The sequence below is a fragment of the Zeus faber genome (genome assembly GCF_960531495.2).
Source record: "Zeus faber genome assembly, chromosome: 8".
Lineage (NCBI taxonomy): Eukaryota > Metazoa > Chordata > Actinopteri > Zeiformes > Zeidae > Zeus > Zeus faber.
In genome coordinates, this window is record NC_137195.1 from 26,824,325 (window position 1) to 26,840,107 (window position 15,783).

The following is a 15,783-nucleotide window of genomic DNA, read 5'->3' on the forward strand; positions in this document are numbered from 1 at the left end:
ACTGGCACAGGCATTGTAAGTAGTCCTATGGCCGACTTCAATTTTTAAACAAAGGAAGGAAGGCAGATTAGAGATTTGTGTCTCAAAAGGCGTACCTTGGTGACAACCGCGTATTCCATGTTTTGAAATACAGCTGAAAACTGTTCACAAACGGGTCTCCTTGCAATTATGTTTGCAATATGAATATGCTGTCACTCTCCTTCCATGGAACCCCACTGCATATCACCTTCGACCTTTCAGCTGAACCGTAACCTCTGCTCTCTTGTGTCATGGTAAAATGTCTCCATGCTTGAGCTCTAGTCACATTTATTATGTAGATCACATATTCAAAGTAGATAGATACATAGATCACATAATGCATCATAACATCCTGCAGTCTTTAATGTAGGAGACCACACCTGGCGGAGGCGGGCCTTTAGCCTGCATGTCCTGGCATGTCGGCACTCTGGCAAGCGGTGCATTGTTGGGCCTTGATTTTAAAGCTGCGCGGCAAGCCGATGTGTTTGTAGGTCCCGGCTTTCCTTTTCCTGCGCCTTTGCATGTTTCCTCGCTGAGCTGCATTCAGCTGCCGCTCTATGTGCATTTGCTTTTCAGCCCCAATGTTCTTTGATGTCTGGTTCTGGCATGCTGGCATCTGTGCTGCCTGCGGCCCTAGCCTGCATGGGCATGATCTGCCAACTCTTCCTGTGTGTCAGGTCAGATGACTCTGGTGGCGACTCCACCAGAGGGATGTCTGGCAGGTGTGTGTGTGTGTGTGTGTGTGTGTGTGTGTGTGTGTGTGTGTGTGTGTGTGTGTGTGTGTGTGTGCATACAGAGCTGTAGCCGGAGTAGAAGCCCCCTAGCTCCAAATCCATTAGTCCTCAGCAAGTTGCCTAGGTTGACGCATTAAAAAAGACCACTTTTTTTTTCTGTGGTGCCTTGGAAATACATGATGTGACGTCTCAGAGTTAAAAATCTGTTGATTTTGTGTTTCCAGATAAAATTGTTTACAGACATCGTAGTAGTAAAACAAAAACTGGAATTGGACAAATTATCTCTGCGTGTTGGATGAGGATGTGAAATTGATAGGAAAGAAGAATAATGTAGAATACAGGAGGGGCTGTGGCTTGAAAAGAACAAAGAAGAGGACGGAAGGCAAAAAGGCTGAATAATAAAGGAAAAGACACGTAGACCACCAAAGGAAAATCAAAGTAGAGATACACAGTTAGGGAACTTCTTTTGTTTGAGATTCATCTTAATTGCCTTTCCTTTCGAAGATAATAACCAAGGGAAAAAAAACAAGTGCATTTTCCATTAGACTGACCCAGTGAGCCGTCTTACCTCGCCGGTTTTACCAATTTAATTTAGTCATTTCTGCCTTCGAAATGGAGATTTTCAAATGTAGGGGCAGAGGAGGCATCCAGACATTTGGTAGAGGCTGCTAAAAACAATGTGCAAGTCAGTGTGAGAGGATGTCACTAATATTTCATGCATGTGTGTGTGAATGTGTGTATGTGTTGCTCAAAGGAGACAGATTGCTGCCCGGCTGACACGCATGTCATGCGAGGCAAGTCACGGCGCTGCCAGGAACCCCAGCACCCTGTAGTAAATATCAGCTGTGCCAACTCCACCAATGTCTTGTATCTCAGCTTGGCTGCATGCTTCGTCTGTCTTTATTTTGTTCATTGATAGCGGGGTTGTCGGCATATTGCTCATGGCGTCAATTTCACTAAGTGCTTTTAACCGTGGCCAAGAGTCCTTATTTGTTTTCATGCAGTCCATTTTGAGGCATATATGTGGTTGACTGGCTTTGCCAGTTGACTGGCTTTGCCAGTCAACCACTTTACTGTAGTAAAGTGCTGATATGCCATCCGACATATGTGAGCATAATGAAATTCCATTCGGAAAAAAGCCTTTTTAGCTTAGCTCAAAAAATACTTGTGGGACGTTTGCCTCTCCTTAAGAAACTGTTAGCGTGGCGAAGACAAGTAACGTTGTGTTTGAACGGAAATCGCACCAGGACACAGCCAAAAATAAATTCACAGTCGGTCTCTCTAGTCTTCCATCATCTCACAACTGCAGAGGTTATGCACCTGTCAGCAATGCTTGATAACTCCCGAGTTGTCTTCATTCTAATCATGTGGCAGTGTGCTTTGCCTGCCTTTTTTTTCTTCTGAGAAATATTGGGTCCAATTATCTGAATCTTCCCCACTTTAATGCTGGTAGGAGGGAGCCGCTGGATCTCATTATAGAACACGAGTTGGCCTGTGGGTGCTTGAGGGGAATCAGATGCGAGGCCCCGTCCAGTTCACAGGAGTAATGAGGAGAGAATGTTGGGTCAGCGATGCGGGAACCTTGGCTGCACAGTAAAAGGCGTCTGCTCGCCGAGAGGTTGATTCAATCAGCAGCAGCAGCAAGTCTGTGTGTTCTCGTTCTATCCATCCCCATCTCTGTCTCCCCGCATCTCTCTGTTGTTATTGACTCTAATGGTCGACCGTCTTCGTCTTGACCCGCAACAATGCCGCAGGTCTTTGTCTCGGTCGCTCGATATCGCCATTTCCCTTTCTCTGCGTCCCAGCAATACAAACCTACAAAGGCCAACCTCCCTCTCCAATTATGAGAATTGCAAAAAGTACATAAAATCTTTGCATAATGTTAGGTAAGGTAATGAATGCTCTAACTATTCAAATATGTCTGAACCATGCAATTGACTCAAGGGAATATTGATCTATTTTTTGACATAGTTTTACTATTGAGAGCGCTCCCTGATACTGTTTTCTTAAAAGTTCTCAAAGTGCAACAGCTTGATAACTCATCTGGGGAACTTCCACAGTGATGCCAATTATGCTAAGTAACATGATTTTTCTTAACCTTAACATCGATCCATGCTCTGGTTGGATAAGTGAGAGTGAGACGCTGCGCACGCAGTGCGTACGCCACGGTACTGTACGCAGCGTATAATACAGACTGGTCAGAGAGCTGGTCGTCAGTCCGAACGGTCATTAAACAGGTAGGTCCTTAAGTGAGGAGCACCTGTATAAGCAACTAAATAAGCAGACATTGCTTATTTTAGTTTTTAACTGTGTGGATTACATAATTCCTGACAGAGTGATGTGTAAATATCACTCAGTGATGTGTAAATATCAAAATGATGTGTAAATATATACAGAGTGTAAATATTTATTATTGAGATTGATATTGGTATTAGGCAGACACAGATACACTCAAACTGGCCTTGACAGTCAATTGCACAGCAACTGTAAATAGTTGTAATCAGAAGTTTTGAATTTATTCAGTTAACACAACAAAATGGAGAAGGGTAAAAAAGGCTTTTGAATTCTGCTGAATACTTGCCGCTGGTACAGTGGCTCACTCCCCCGGTATCCGATCAAAAGTCTTATCATCTGCTCCAGATTCACTTCCCAGTGTCTTGTTTTTCTTTTCTTCCTCCACATTTTCTCTTCCTCTCGGTTTTCATTAAATATTTCTATGTTTTGAGCGTCTGTAAATCCTCTCCACTTTGCTCAAATGAAACCAAAGCCATCGAAGAGGATCACGTGGGAGGGCCAATGTACTGCTGTTGGCTTTAAGCCGTCATGTTTTGAACATGACGCCGAAAATTGAGTTACTCCCTGCGTGCTCTGCCTGCCCGGCGGTTTTACCTCTGGAGAGAGGATATTATCAGTCAATTATGAAACCAAAAAAGGAAAGAAAAAGCATCAGCTCTATATCTCTAGCCTTAGCAGTACGGCTCTTGACAACAAGCGGTAGGAACCTTGATGTTATAGGGTCAGTGACGCGAGCTAATTTCGAGTGTACGAAGGCATCTAAGTAGTCTATTGCTAATCACATTAAGGAGGCTGATTTGATCTGTTCCTTTAGATTAGGCCTTGAAATTATATTTTGTCTCAGTCCAAATTTGATCAAAAGCTAATTTTTCACTGTGCTGACATGGGCCAGTGAACATTTACATTTTGGCTGCCAAGCTTTGATAACAGTTAATGAGTAAATGAGAGAGCTGCAGAGACGAGGAGACAGAGAGAGAGAGAGAAAGGCAGAGAGAAATGAATAGCAAGAATAGAGTAGGAGATGGATAAATATTCTCCTCATATCTTGGGCTTTTACCCCTGAGTGCCTTCGGTGTCTTTTATGAACTCCACGTGTCTGGCGCATCGGTCTGTATCCAGGCCTGCACATTTACGAATACATTGTGAACACAGATACAATTTCATGCATTTTGCTCCTGAAACGATTTTGTTCTCAAAGCGTGATTTTGTCGGATTTTCCTGTAGAATGTAACCTCAAAACCTAATGTTTATACCTGGTCTACTATTGCTTTTGCTAAAGTTTTTATGAACATCTCGTAGTTCTCGGCGACAAAGCGCAAAGCTTTTCCTCAATGTCGAAACAAAATAAGCTTGATCATTTCAATAAAGTCTTCCACAGATTTGACCTTTTCAGTGAAACATGCTTCTTTCTCCCGTCTTATTTTCAAAGTGGTGCTGGTCATTTGATTTCACGGAGCTAGGCTCTGAGGAAAACGTAACGCGATCTGGCTTTCTTTGCGACAGTGGCGCAAACAATAATACCACTCGGGGGGCAGGCGGGCAAAGTTGAAAAGTTTGTCTGTTTCCACTTTAAGTTTCAACCCAAAGCAGAGGGTAAATATCCATTGTGTAAATATGTGGACGAGACCTGCCGAAGATGACGGGCAACACCACAAACTTTATTATATATTTTGATTTACGCGGACATAACTGCCATATTTATTTCGTTTTAGATTTGATCAGAATTTTATTTCAGTGAACTGTTAATTAAAGCAGCTTCACTTCTTAATTAAATTACGAGTGCTGTGCAATGCTCATTATATAAAAATACTGCTTGGATTTTATCTTCAGATTTTTCTTTGATATTTGTTTTGTTAAAAAAAAAAAAAAGATGACGCTTAATGCTGCAGAGTTTTGTTGGAACATTTTTTTTTACAATGCAAATTTTTATTTTGAGACGATTGTTCGGACAATTTCATTCCAATTGGTTTTTAAAATGCATCATGGCATACAACCGTCTTCCTTATTTAAAAAAAAACAACATTTTTTAATATATCGTGATAAATATAATTATCAAACGTTGTGAAATATATATATTTTTAATATGTTTTTTTTTATTTACGTTTGAAAGGTGTCTAAAGAGAAGAAGCCAAACAAATAATTATGATTTTAAAAAGTAGTTTTGGTGGTGTGAGGATTTAATGTTGATGGACTGAAACCTCCTGCTGGATGGGCAGTTATTGTGAGGAGTGTATGACGGATGAGCACTCCATGCCCGGCTAGTGGTCAGGTGTCACCTGATGACGCTCTCTGGTGTCCGAATTATAGGCCTGGAGAGCGGAGGCAAGTGATGGAGAGGGTGATGGATGAGGTGCGGATGGACTCGGCGGTACTTCCTGGGGCCTGTCATCTCATTACGTCCACATTTCATTGTGGCTGATTGGGTTTGGGTCGTGTCGCATTCTGCTGCCTCGGCTCTGTGTGTCGTTACATTTAATACTCGACTGGATCCGAGAGACGCGCTGTGTGCGCTGATCACAAGAGGCGTGAAGTTCAAGTTTATTTCTATGGCGCTTTAAAAAACACACCAGGTTTCTACCAAAAAGAGTGGGATTACAAGGTGGTGGGGGGCGGGATATATACATTACAGTAAGAGCAGAGGATGTGTGTTGCATGGCTCTCACTATATGTCTAGATCCCTCGATTATTCTGACACTGAAAGACTAGAAAACAGCATTTTTGGATTTGGATCTCTCTGCCCTTGGACATGCATTGGGTCTGTTCTGTAATATCTCTGGCGGACAGAAAACCCAGGTATTTTTATTTTTATCTCCCCCTGGGTCCAATCGGGTTTGCAGCCTGGTTGGCAGGTTGGATTCTTCATGCCTGACGATGGAGTTGAACTTGAGGTTTGTTTGTATCTAAAATCCCAAAAGGTTTCTCCTGGTTCTATATTTCGAACCACACTGGGACAAAGCTGACAGATTATTGGCACTGCAGCTCACTGTACCCTGTCCAATCAACTGTTAAATAGGCCTCTACAACCCCGATGGCTAACGTCCCATATTTGGCTGTTTTTGTCGCATGGTCGCATTTGACATTTGTTAGCAAACAAGTACAAAATGAGTGTCCCTGCAGTAAACGGACATATTCTGACATTTGAAATTGCAAAGCTGTATTTGTTTATTTTAACTGTTTTCAAGACGTCAGGCAGCCAAGTGTGATGTTTGACAAAAGCAACCAGGCATTGCGACAAAAAAGGAGGAGTCGGTATTGCTGTAAAAACGTGTCTCTAAATGATTACAGCGTGGTCTTGCGAGAGGGCTTGACATTATTTTCCCCGAAGTAGCGCCGGCAAATGAGTCACTGTTATTGTTTTCCAACGAACATCGGTGAAGCCTGTCGAAACAACACAAAGGATGCGTGCAGTAATTGTCTGGTATTTCTCAGGGTGCCTAATAAAGAAAACACATCACTGAACTGTATAACTGCAGAATTCAGTGCACTTCATACAAAGTCATTTTTCATAAGTCAACCACGTACAGGCACACACACACACACACACACACACACACACACACACACACACACACACACACACACACACACACACACACACACACACACACACACACACACACACCCACTTACAAACGTTGGGAATGATTTGCACACAGGTAGATGCATCCATGCACACATACATACCCTTTGACCTTCACATTTACATTGGTTGGTTAGTCTACAACTAGACCAATGTTATATATTTTGTCGAGTTGTCTTCCAACATTATCCCAAATGTTTCCAACAATTTTCAAACCCAGAGAAATCCGTAATTTTAATAAAGGTAACATTCCATTTCATTAGGTTGTCTGTCAATGGCGTCAAGTCCCTTTTCCCCCTCTACTTGCTATAGGTTCTGGGGAAACATGGGGAAGACCGGATGATTATGTCAGAGAGTGAGGAAGGGACTTGACCAGGTAACGCCTAACAGTAGATATTACATATCGTAGCTTTAATGGACGCCGCCCGGGTGGTCTTGAGTGAGAAGACTTGCTGGCGTCCTCGCTTTATCTGGCCCATTCAACATCACACCTCTGGCTCATTGGCGTCCTCCTCAAACGGCTCGCTCGTGGAGGTGACCACCCCGTATACTGATGGGTCCAGATTTAAACTGTGTCTGAATTTGTTATTTTGTTCTCGCCTCCGTACAGCCGAGACATGATCTGGTGCCAACACTCCGGAGATGTGTGACAACATGCTTATCAAGCTTTGTGTTCAAGCGTTTTTAAGAGGCCGGGCGTTGGCGCTCACAGCAGCACAAGTGCAGGATTGATGTTTAATGGAGGACTTTGTTGTCAATAACTGCCTCTATAAAACCAACCGCTTGCCGACAAGACCTTACTCCGATGTTTTGTGCGCAGCTGATAGATGTCAGTCAAAGGAGGGATGGGAAGGAAATTACAGGGCTCCCTGTTCCCGGTTGGTGCCATTTGTCTGGCTTGTCCACGCCCCTTGTAAAGCCAACGAAAGTCAACTTCTCCCTCAAGGTGGAGCAGCAGAATAGACTAGAATGGTTACTTGTTTTTCTGGTTTTGTCAGGAATTGCTCGTGAGTAAAAGCTAAATTAACAATTTAGTTTATTAAAATAAATAGCTTGTTAAAATACAAACTATTTTTTACAAATTTCCTAGTCGACTAGTAGTTGTCAGTTCAAGCCATTAGTCAACTAGTCGCACATTCAGAGCTCTTATAATTTTTCATAATGTATGCAATATTTATTATAATAAAAAAAAAAATTCTACTTCCGTTTAAACGTCAGGTTAATTCATCGTTAGGAACATTCCCTCTCTCTTCTCGTCTCGTCTCTTCCCTTCACTAGCATTTGGTCGACTTTTTGGGGGCAGCCCTAATAAATAGTTAATTGTTGCTTATTAGCAGGAGCTTTAATCTTTCAAATGAATATTTTTCGGGAACATTTTCTATTTTAATCTACGACATCATTTTTGTGTGTTTGTATGTGGAAGGACCCCTTCTCTACAAAGCACTTTATTCTTTGCCCTTTCATGAACAGTGACATTTGTAGATCTAGAATTCTGACTGCAAACAATAGAAAATAATTCACACTCTACACTTTACAAACATGTCTTTAAAAAGCGTCAGGGAACACACAGGCAATTGTTGGAATTGCTAATAAAGAGCAAAATACAGGAGCTGACCATTAAAAATCATAGTAATAAATACACAAGAAGATGCATATAATCATTACCTCCCATTGATGACTGAACAAAGTACGACTTCAAATACAACTCATCATTTATTAAAGCTAAATATGAGATCTCTTCTTTTACTGTTGACTGCTGACAGTGTCTTTTGCATATATTTTGTGTTTGTGTATGTGTGTGTGCGTGTTTGCATTCAACAGGTGTTGAATGCATTTTGTCTCTAAGATTCATCAAAGATTCATCGCAAGCCTCTATGAAAGGGCAGCAAATAGTATTTCAAAACAATAGTTTTTCACGGCTGTGGTTCCACATCATTAATTCATCACAGGACTTTAGACCCCGTTTCTGCTTCATCTGAAAGAATTCCGCATGGAGGCTCTGCGCCTGTGGGCACGCACTCAAATTCCGTCCATGTATTCCGGAGTTTGCGAAGTAAATGGATCCAAAGGAGGGTCTTGCTCACTTCTGTATTTGACATATTCGATCTCTACATTTTCTCCCCCCGTTCTTGGACGTGAAAATGTTCGACATCGCCGCTCGGAGCGAGCGCAGATCCCTTATTTCTGCAATTTTCCCTTAAAGGAGGAGGCTTTCCCTTCGCCACCAAACTAAAATTTCTTGCGCCCGAATTTTCCTCTTTTCCCTCGTCACCCTGGATGGAACCCTTATCCTTGTGCGAATCTTCCCGAATGCCGATCCTCCTCGAGGTCGGGCAGAACTACATCTGCTCTGGATTTGGATCGTCAGCGGGTCATTAAAACAAGCGCCCCCTCCTCCCCGAGATCGCAGATAAAAGTGCCTCGCTTGGCGTGAGTCCTGCGCATGGCTTAGCCGCTCAATTCAGGCGGCCCCACAATCCACAGCTGCAGCCACCTCACCTCCGCCGCGCTCTTATCTGTAACGGGGCTGCGTGACTTAACACAGGCGAGTTCGCGCGGCCGACCCTTTGAGATCGCCATCGGTATTCATGACATATCACATGCTTTAGATGTGGCACGGAAGTGCATGTGCGCGTGCTTTAACGACACAACGACGTCCTCAAACCAAAGGTACGTGCTGTCGCGGGCCAGCACATTCCCAGATAAGCATAAATCAGAGCTCGCATCGGGCCCTGCGGTCGGAAGGTGGGAGTAGAGTACGGCTGAAGACATTATGATAACCGAAGCTTCATGTTGTCACCGTCCTCTGAATTATTGAGATCTCGCCGGTGAGGCACAGCCAAGATGAGGCGCAGGAAGAAGGGTGAAATAGTTTGACCAAAGTGTTTGCTCAGTTTTGAAAAGATGTAATTTGTGCAGAAAAAACATACATACCGCTTAAAATCACTCTGACACAGTGGCCTCTTATCGACAGATTTTACCGCACATGTTCAGATGGATAATTACTCAAAGTGTAGCCCAGGGTCCTGATTGTTTCAACTTGGTTCATTTTGATCGTATCCAATCTAAGACATGTACTATAATAGAACTACATGCGTAGTTCTATTATTATCATTAGTTACATTATTCTGCGACTGTTGTTGCTCCGTGACTAAAAAGGCAAAGCTCTCTATCTAGATCGCAACGTTCGTAATGAATTCCCAGGAGGATTATTACTGCAAAAGAATGTTCTCGTTTTGCAAAAGGTCACTGGCGAACTTTTCAGCCATGACGACATAAGTTTGTTGGGCAAAAAAAAAACAAATGAAGCTGAAAACAAAGGAGGGGAAGCAGGTTTCCAGGGGCCGCCGCAGCGATAGGAAGGTCAATGTGGCGAGAGAAAGAAAACGAGGTACATTAAACAGGGACAGTGAGCGACGGAGAGAGAAGTGTGTGTGTGTGTGTGTGTGTGTGTGTGTGTATCAGTGTGTCTGTGTGTCTGTGTGTTTGTGTGTGTCTGTCCATTTGCCTCGATTTGGAAACAATTTAAGTCAAGGTTATCGGGGATTCTGGGTCTCGATTCACACACTCATTCACGTCCCTCCGTTGTGCTGCATTTATATATATATATATGAAGCCAATGCTCCTTGCAGAGAGCATTCGCAAATTCACAAAATGATTATTATTTTTAGCTCGGTTCCTTGTTAGGAAAGTGAATTGCAGAAAGGGTCAGTGGAAGAAAATGGGTTCCTCCTATCCAGGAGCAGCTTATCTAGTTACCTAGATCTAGTTACTATCTAGTATCCCCTCAGTCCGATTTCTATACATTACCATCTATATCACCAGCTGATACAGTGCAATACAGGACACCTACACTTGCCTAATAATGGCAACAATTGCCTAGTAGTACACACAGACTGGACAAACCACACACATGTTACACACCTTGACGTCAGTTTTGGCATATTTGGGGAAAATGTCACTGGTACCTGTCAAGGTTTTTAAATCCCCATATACACAGAACCTACTTATCGTAATCTATCCTGTATATTAATTTCAGTAATAATAAAAAAATATATATCTCAAAAAAATTTTTTGGAAGGTCTGTTTCTGAGTAGACTGAATATATAAATAAAAGTTCTCTTCAAATCCAATGTATTGATATTATTATTATTATTATTATTATTATTATTATTATTATTATTATTATTATTATTATTATTATTATTATTATTATTATATCCCCAGACCAAATACCACCATTAGCACTGCATTGTGCTTACTTGTCCAACATTCTCTGTCTGTTGTCGCTCTTTTTCCCTTTTTGCAGATCTTGGCCAACATCATAATTTTTATATGTGGAAACATGGCCGGCGCGTACCACAAACACCTGATGGAGCTGGCTCTGAAACAGACCTACCAGGATACATGCAACTGCATCAAGTCCCCCATCAAACTAGAGTTTGAGAAGCGGCAACAGGTATGAGGACTGCAGCGTGTGTGATTACATGTACTCAGTTCCATCTGCTTGAGGAATGTTTTGATGATACTGAAGTATTTCCTCAATACATTTCCCAATATTTTAATATGCATTTCCTGAATTGCCCCTGGAAGTGTTCTTTTTTGAGTTGACCTTGAAAGATTATTCACTTTTACCCCTTACTTGTATATTTGAGAAGCAAGTGAGCGAGCTAGTTCATTCCCAACCCTCCTCCGCCTCAATCAGGTTAGAATATTCAGAATTAATTACATATTAATATTACAATTTATTGTCACCGCAAGCAATATAAATACCAATCATTGAAACAACTCAATGTAACTCGTATTTTGGTGTTTGAGTCAATACCTGAATGAATCTGAATATTGTAAATTTCCTAGTGCAATAAGATAGATAAGTAATAAGATAAGTGTCTTGTCTTATTACTCTTACGCAAGTCAATATTTGGAGAACAGCTTTTACTGATACTTGACTTAATAGACTCCTTGAGTATCATTTTTGAAAACACTGCAAAGGAAGCAGCTCTGCTTCCCATTAACCAGTGGAAAGAGGAAATACAAAGTTTGTCTTTTGAAAAATCAAGGCTCTTGCCGCTATAATAAACCAGTAAATGAATCAGAAAAAAAAATCACAAACACTGTTTTAATCATGTAGAATGAAACTAAATAGTTTGGCGTTGACACCTCATTTTAATGATGAGGTTAATGACAACAGCTGTTTTATGTATTTTATAACATAATACTTGACTGACAGCGTCTACAAATACAGCAACAAAACATCATATATGCATTTTTTGTATTATGTATGGATAATCCTATATATAGATTTTTTTCTATCTATTTGGCTCATAAAAGGGACCCACTCCGCTGAGGCATTGTGGGTAATTGTTTAAATGTGACCTGATACTGTGATTATTATTTCATCCCCCGTGGGCGACGTGCTGAAGTCTCTTGTGTAAATACCGTTAAGCCTCCCTTGGCTGCGATTCCTTCAAAAGTTCAAAATAATGCCAGCAACCTAAAATAAGGCCTTTCCTGTTGAGCATCAGCCGTCGTCTCCTTGACGACGTGATCCGCTGCTGATTTCAAGGCCTTGTTTCCCCGGAGGTTATTTTCCTTAAACACCTTGTCCCCTTCCATATGAACCCTGTGCTGAAGTATACAATGGACAAGGGAACAAAGGCCACAGAGAGTTACTGCAGAGGAGTGGGTGGCGCCTGCTTTTGTTGTGAACTTCAAGGACTTTTTTGAAGGACTTTTGTGCAACTTTGAAATTATATTTGTTGAAATTAGCCATGCACGGATTATAACCTACATAGGTGCTGAAACTGACTTTGCCCACTGTATGTACTTCCAACTCCCTTAATATTGAATTGTGTGGCTTGGAGTGGATCGTTCCACGATTGCCTCGGAGTGCCAGTGGTCCTTTGCCACATATGGTGGCTGGGCGACTCACACACTCCACCCCTGCTCTCTGAAAGGCTAGAAACGCTGGATGCTTGAGGTGCGTTGGGAGTATTGCAAACTCGCTCATACTTTGTCATGTCGGCGATCAGAGAAGGAGAACATCTGAAGCTGCCTCGAGACAGGGCAGCCCACAACCGCAGGAAGGTGTCCGACACCCTTTGAGGCTCAGAACTGGCGAAGGAGGAAAGGTTCTTTGAATGGGTTTTCATCCCACTCATCGCTGGCGGCAGCATCATGCATCATGCGTACGACGAGGCTGCCGATGGCTTGAACCAATCGACCAGCGTCCCATTCTGGGTGTTCCCCTGCTGTGCGCCTGTAGTAAGCTGGGATGTTCTCCAGCTCGCCACAAGCCTGGACGGATATAAGCAGATTAAGTAGATGGATGGATGGACGGATGGATGGACGGATGGATGGACGGATGGATGGGCGGATTGGCAGAATAAAACATGTACCCTGATAAAGAGAAGAGAGAATGAATGTTTGAGCGCCACCAAGTGAAATTCATTGTGAGGTGAGTGACCTTGCAATGGCTGCGACCCATCTTTTAACGGTTGAATTGGGAATAATGGTCTGTCTGAAACTCCGCATTGTCACCCACAAGACGATTTACACACTTAGTCTGTGCTGACCTGTGCTAAGCTGAACAGAGGCAAAATGATGAATGCTGAGGCAATCCATCCTTGCATTCTCCCGGGGGCCGTGCTGTGGCTGCCCACCGCTGCTGAATGGATGGTGGTGACTAAAATGCAGGAGGACAAATTTCCCCGCAGGGATCGATAAAGTGAATCTTCTTGTTGTTATGAGGTGTTACAGTAAATTCTTCTACAGTGGTACCTCGACTTAGGACTGTAATTCGTTCTATAAGAACGGTCGTATGTTAAAACAGTCGTATGTCGAAGCAGTTTCTCCCATATGAATTATGAAATCATGAAGGGTGAAAATAAACAAAACACACAGCACAAACACAGCAAATATGAAAAAAATATCGATAAGCCACAAACTACATGCACACACGATGTAGGTCGCCCACTGACTGACTGCTGACTGACTGCTGACTGACTGCTGACTAACTGCTGACTGACTGCTGACTGACTGCTGACTGACTGCTGACTGACTGCTGACTGGCTGCTGACTGGCCGCCGACGCGCCAACTGCAAATTTCCATGGTGTATCTTGGAGCAGTCGGTCGCAAGTCGATAGAAATTTCCGCGACTATCGCTACTCGTATCTTGGATTGGTCGTAAGTAGATGCAGTCGTAAGTCGAGGTACTAGCATTCTTTCCATACATTTTCTGCGGCCGTAACTGCCGTTGCAGAATGTTTCGCGCATTTCGGTGTGAGGTGTTTATTCTGCATTTATTTTGAGGTAATTGTGGCCTTTTTCATCTTGAAATGAATAAATGCATCAATAAATAAATAAATTATGACCCAAAACAAATCAACTCACTACTGAGCCTATGTGTTACAGCACCCCGCCCCTTTTTTAGTCACCCCTATTTAGTGTCATGGTTGTCATGGGATGGCACATTGTGATACTACAATTCCTGTTGTTCTGAGTCCACATGAAAAGGTGTATGTCCAAGAAAAAACAAGAAACATTTATTTAACATGATCATTTATTCATTCATCAATGAATTTGCCTGTGTATTAAAATGTAGGCGCTGCGTCAGGGCATGTGCGTCGGCAAAGCAAAGTATCCTTTCTTAGCGAATGCAAAACAAGGAAAACAATTTACCTTTCTGTCATTTCTTCCACCTTCCTGTGCTCCTCCTGGTCTTCTCCCTTGCCTTCCTCTCCTCATTTCCTTCACCTCCTCCCGTTAGGAGCGTCTCCTGTTGTCGCTGCTTCCCGCCCACATCGCCCGCGTGATGAAGGCTGAGATCATTCAGCGGCTGCAGGGGCCGAACTTTGGGCAGATTGAAAACACAAACAACTTTCACAATCTTTATGTGCAGAGACACACCAATGTCAGGTGCGTATCGTTTATCCTGCTTTTTCTGTTTGTTGGAAAAATTGTATTGTAAAATTTCATTTTATTACATTATATCATAATTATAGCGTACTGCATCTTATAATAATAAATTATAATAGATTATATAGTGTTATTATATTATACTCTGTTGCATCTTATTATAATTAATTATAATACATTATATTACATTTATTACATCATGTTATTATATTATAATAAATTATAATACTTTCTATTACATTTGTTACATCATGTTATTATATTATAATAAATTATATTAATAGTTCATTAAATTACATTAGATGTATTTTTTATTGCATTGCCTTTTATTATTTTATATCATATTTTTCTCATCTAGTATATTGTATGCTGATATTGTGGGATTCACGCGGCTTGCCAGTGATTGTTCCCCAGGAGAGCTTGTTCATATGCTGAATGAGCTCTTCGGGAAATTTGATCAAATTGCCAAGGTAAGCACATTCTGATAAGGAGATGGAAAGATATGAATTCATAGTTTGTTATTTTTTCCTTTTCGTTGTGCATCTAGAGCTGGCCGATAAGGGAAAATTTATTATCACCATAATCTTCAGATGATATTACAGATATTACAAAAAGGCTCAGGTCAAACCTTCTTATTGACAAATGTAGAAGAAAAAATTGCAGCATATTCATTCACCATATGACAAAGACGATTAGCAGAACAACCCTCCGTAATAGATTTTCTAAGGACCTGAGAGAGTGAGAACGAGATACAAGTCTTATTTCTTTTAAAAGCCAATCCCATAGTATGTTTTTCAGATTGACACTTGACAAAATACTTCATGTTGTTTTTGTTCATTTGGAACCTATTTGCAGGAGAACGAATGCATGCGGATCAAAATCCTGGGCGACTGCTACTACTGCGTGTCGGGGCTGCCCGAGTCGCTGCCCAACCACGCCAAGAACTGCGTCAAGATGGGTCTGGACATGTGCGAGGCCATCAAGTGAGCTTCTCATGCCACGCACACTGCCGCCTTTTTTTTTTTATCCATTTTCCTTTCCTTTCCATCAATAATAACAGTCCATTTTTATTCATGAAGCGCTTTTCATTTAACTAAAGATTTAGAGTGCTGTGGAGAAAAAACGGCAAAATGAAAACCGCACAAAATTGACGGTCGGTTAATAAAACTTGTTTCTTGTTTGTGTTTTTTAAAGCACTTAGCCTGTAGTGCATACAAATGGTTGGTGTGTTGTGCAAC

General features: G+C 41.8%; 1 protein-coding gene across 1 annotated transcript in view; it reads left to right on the forward strand.

Moving 5' to 3' along the window:
- The window catches only part of adcy2a (adenylate cyclase 2a), a gene marked incomplete at its 3' end in the record, with an annotated part of 66,236 nt that overhangs the window by 23,520 nt on the left and 26,933 nt on the right, over positions 1-15,783 (forward strand). The window contains exons 4-7 of the mRNA XM_080005176.1: positions 10,937-11,086; positions 14,397-14,545; positions 14,904-15,015; positions 15,401-15,528. Of these exons, the coding sequence (XP_079861302.1) occupies positions 10,937-11,086; positions 14,397-14,545; positions 14,904-15,015; positions 15,401-15,528 (539 nt within the window). The remainder of the gene's footprint in view (positions 1-10,936; positions 11,087-14,396; positions 14,546-14,903; positions 15,016-15,400; positions 15,529-15,783) is intronic.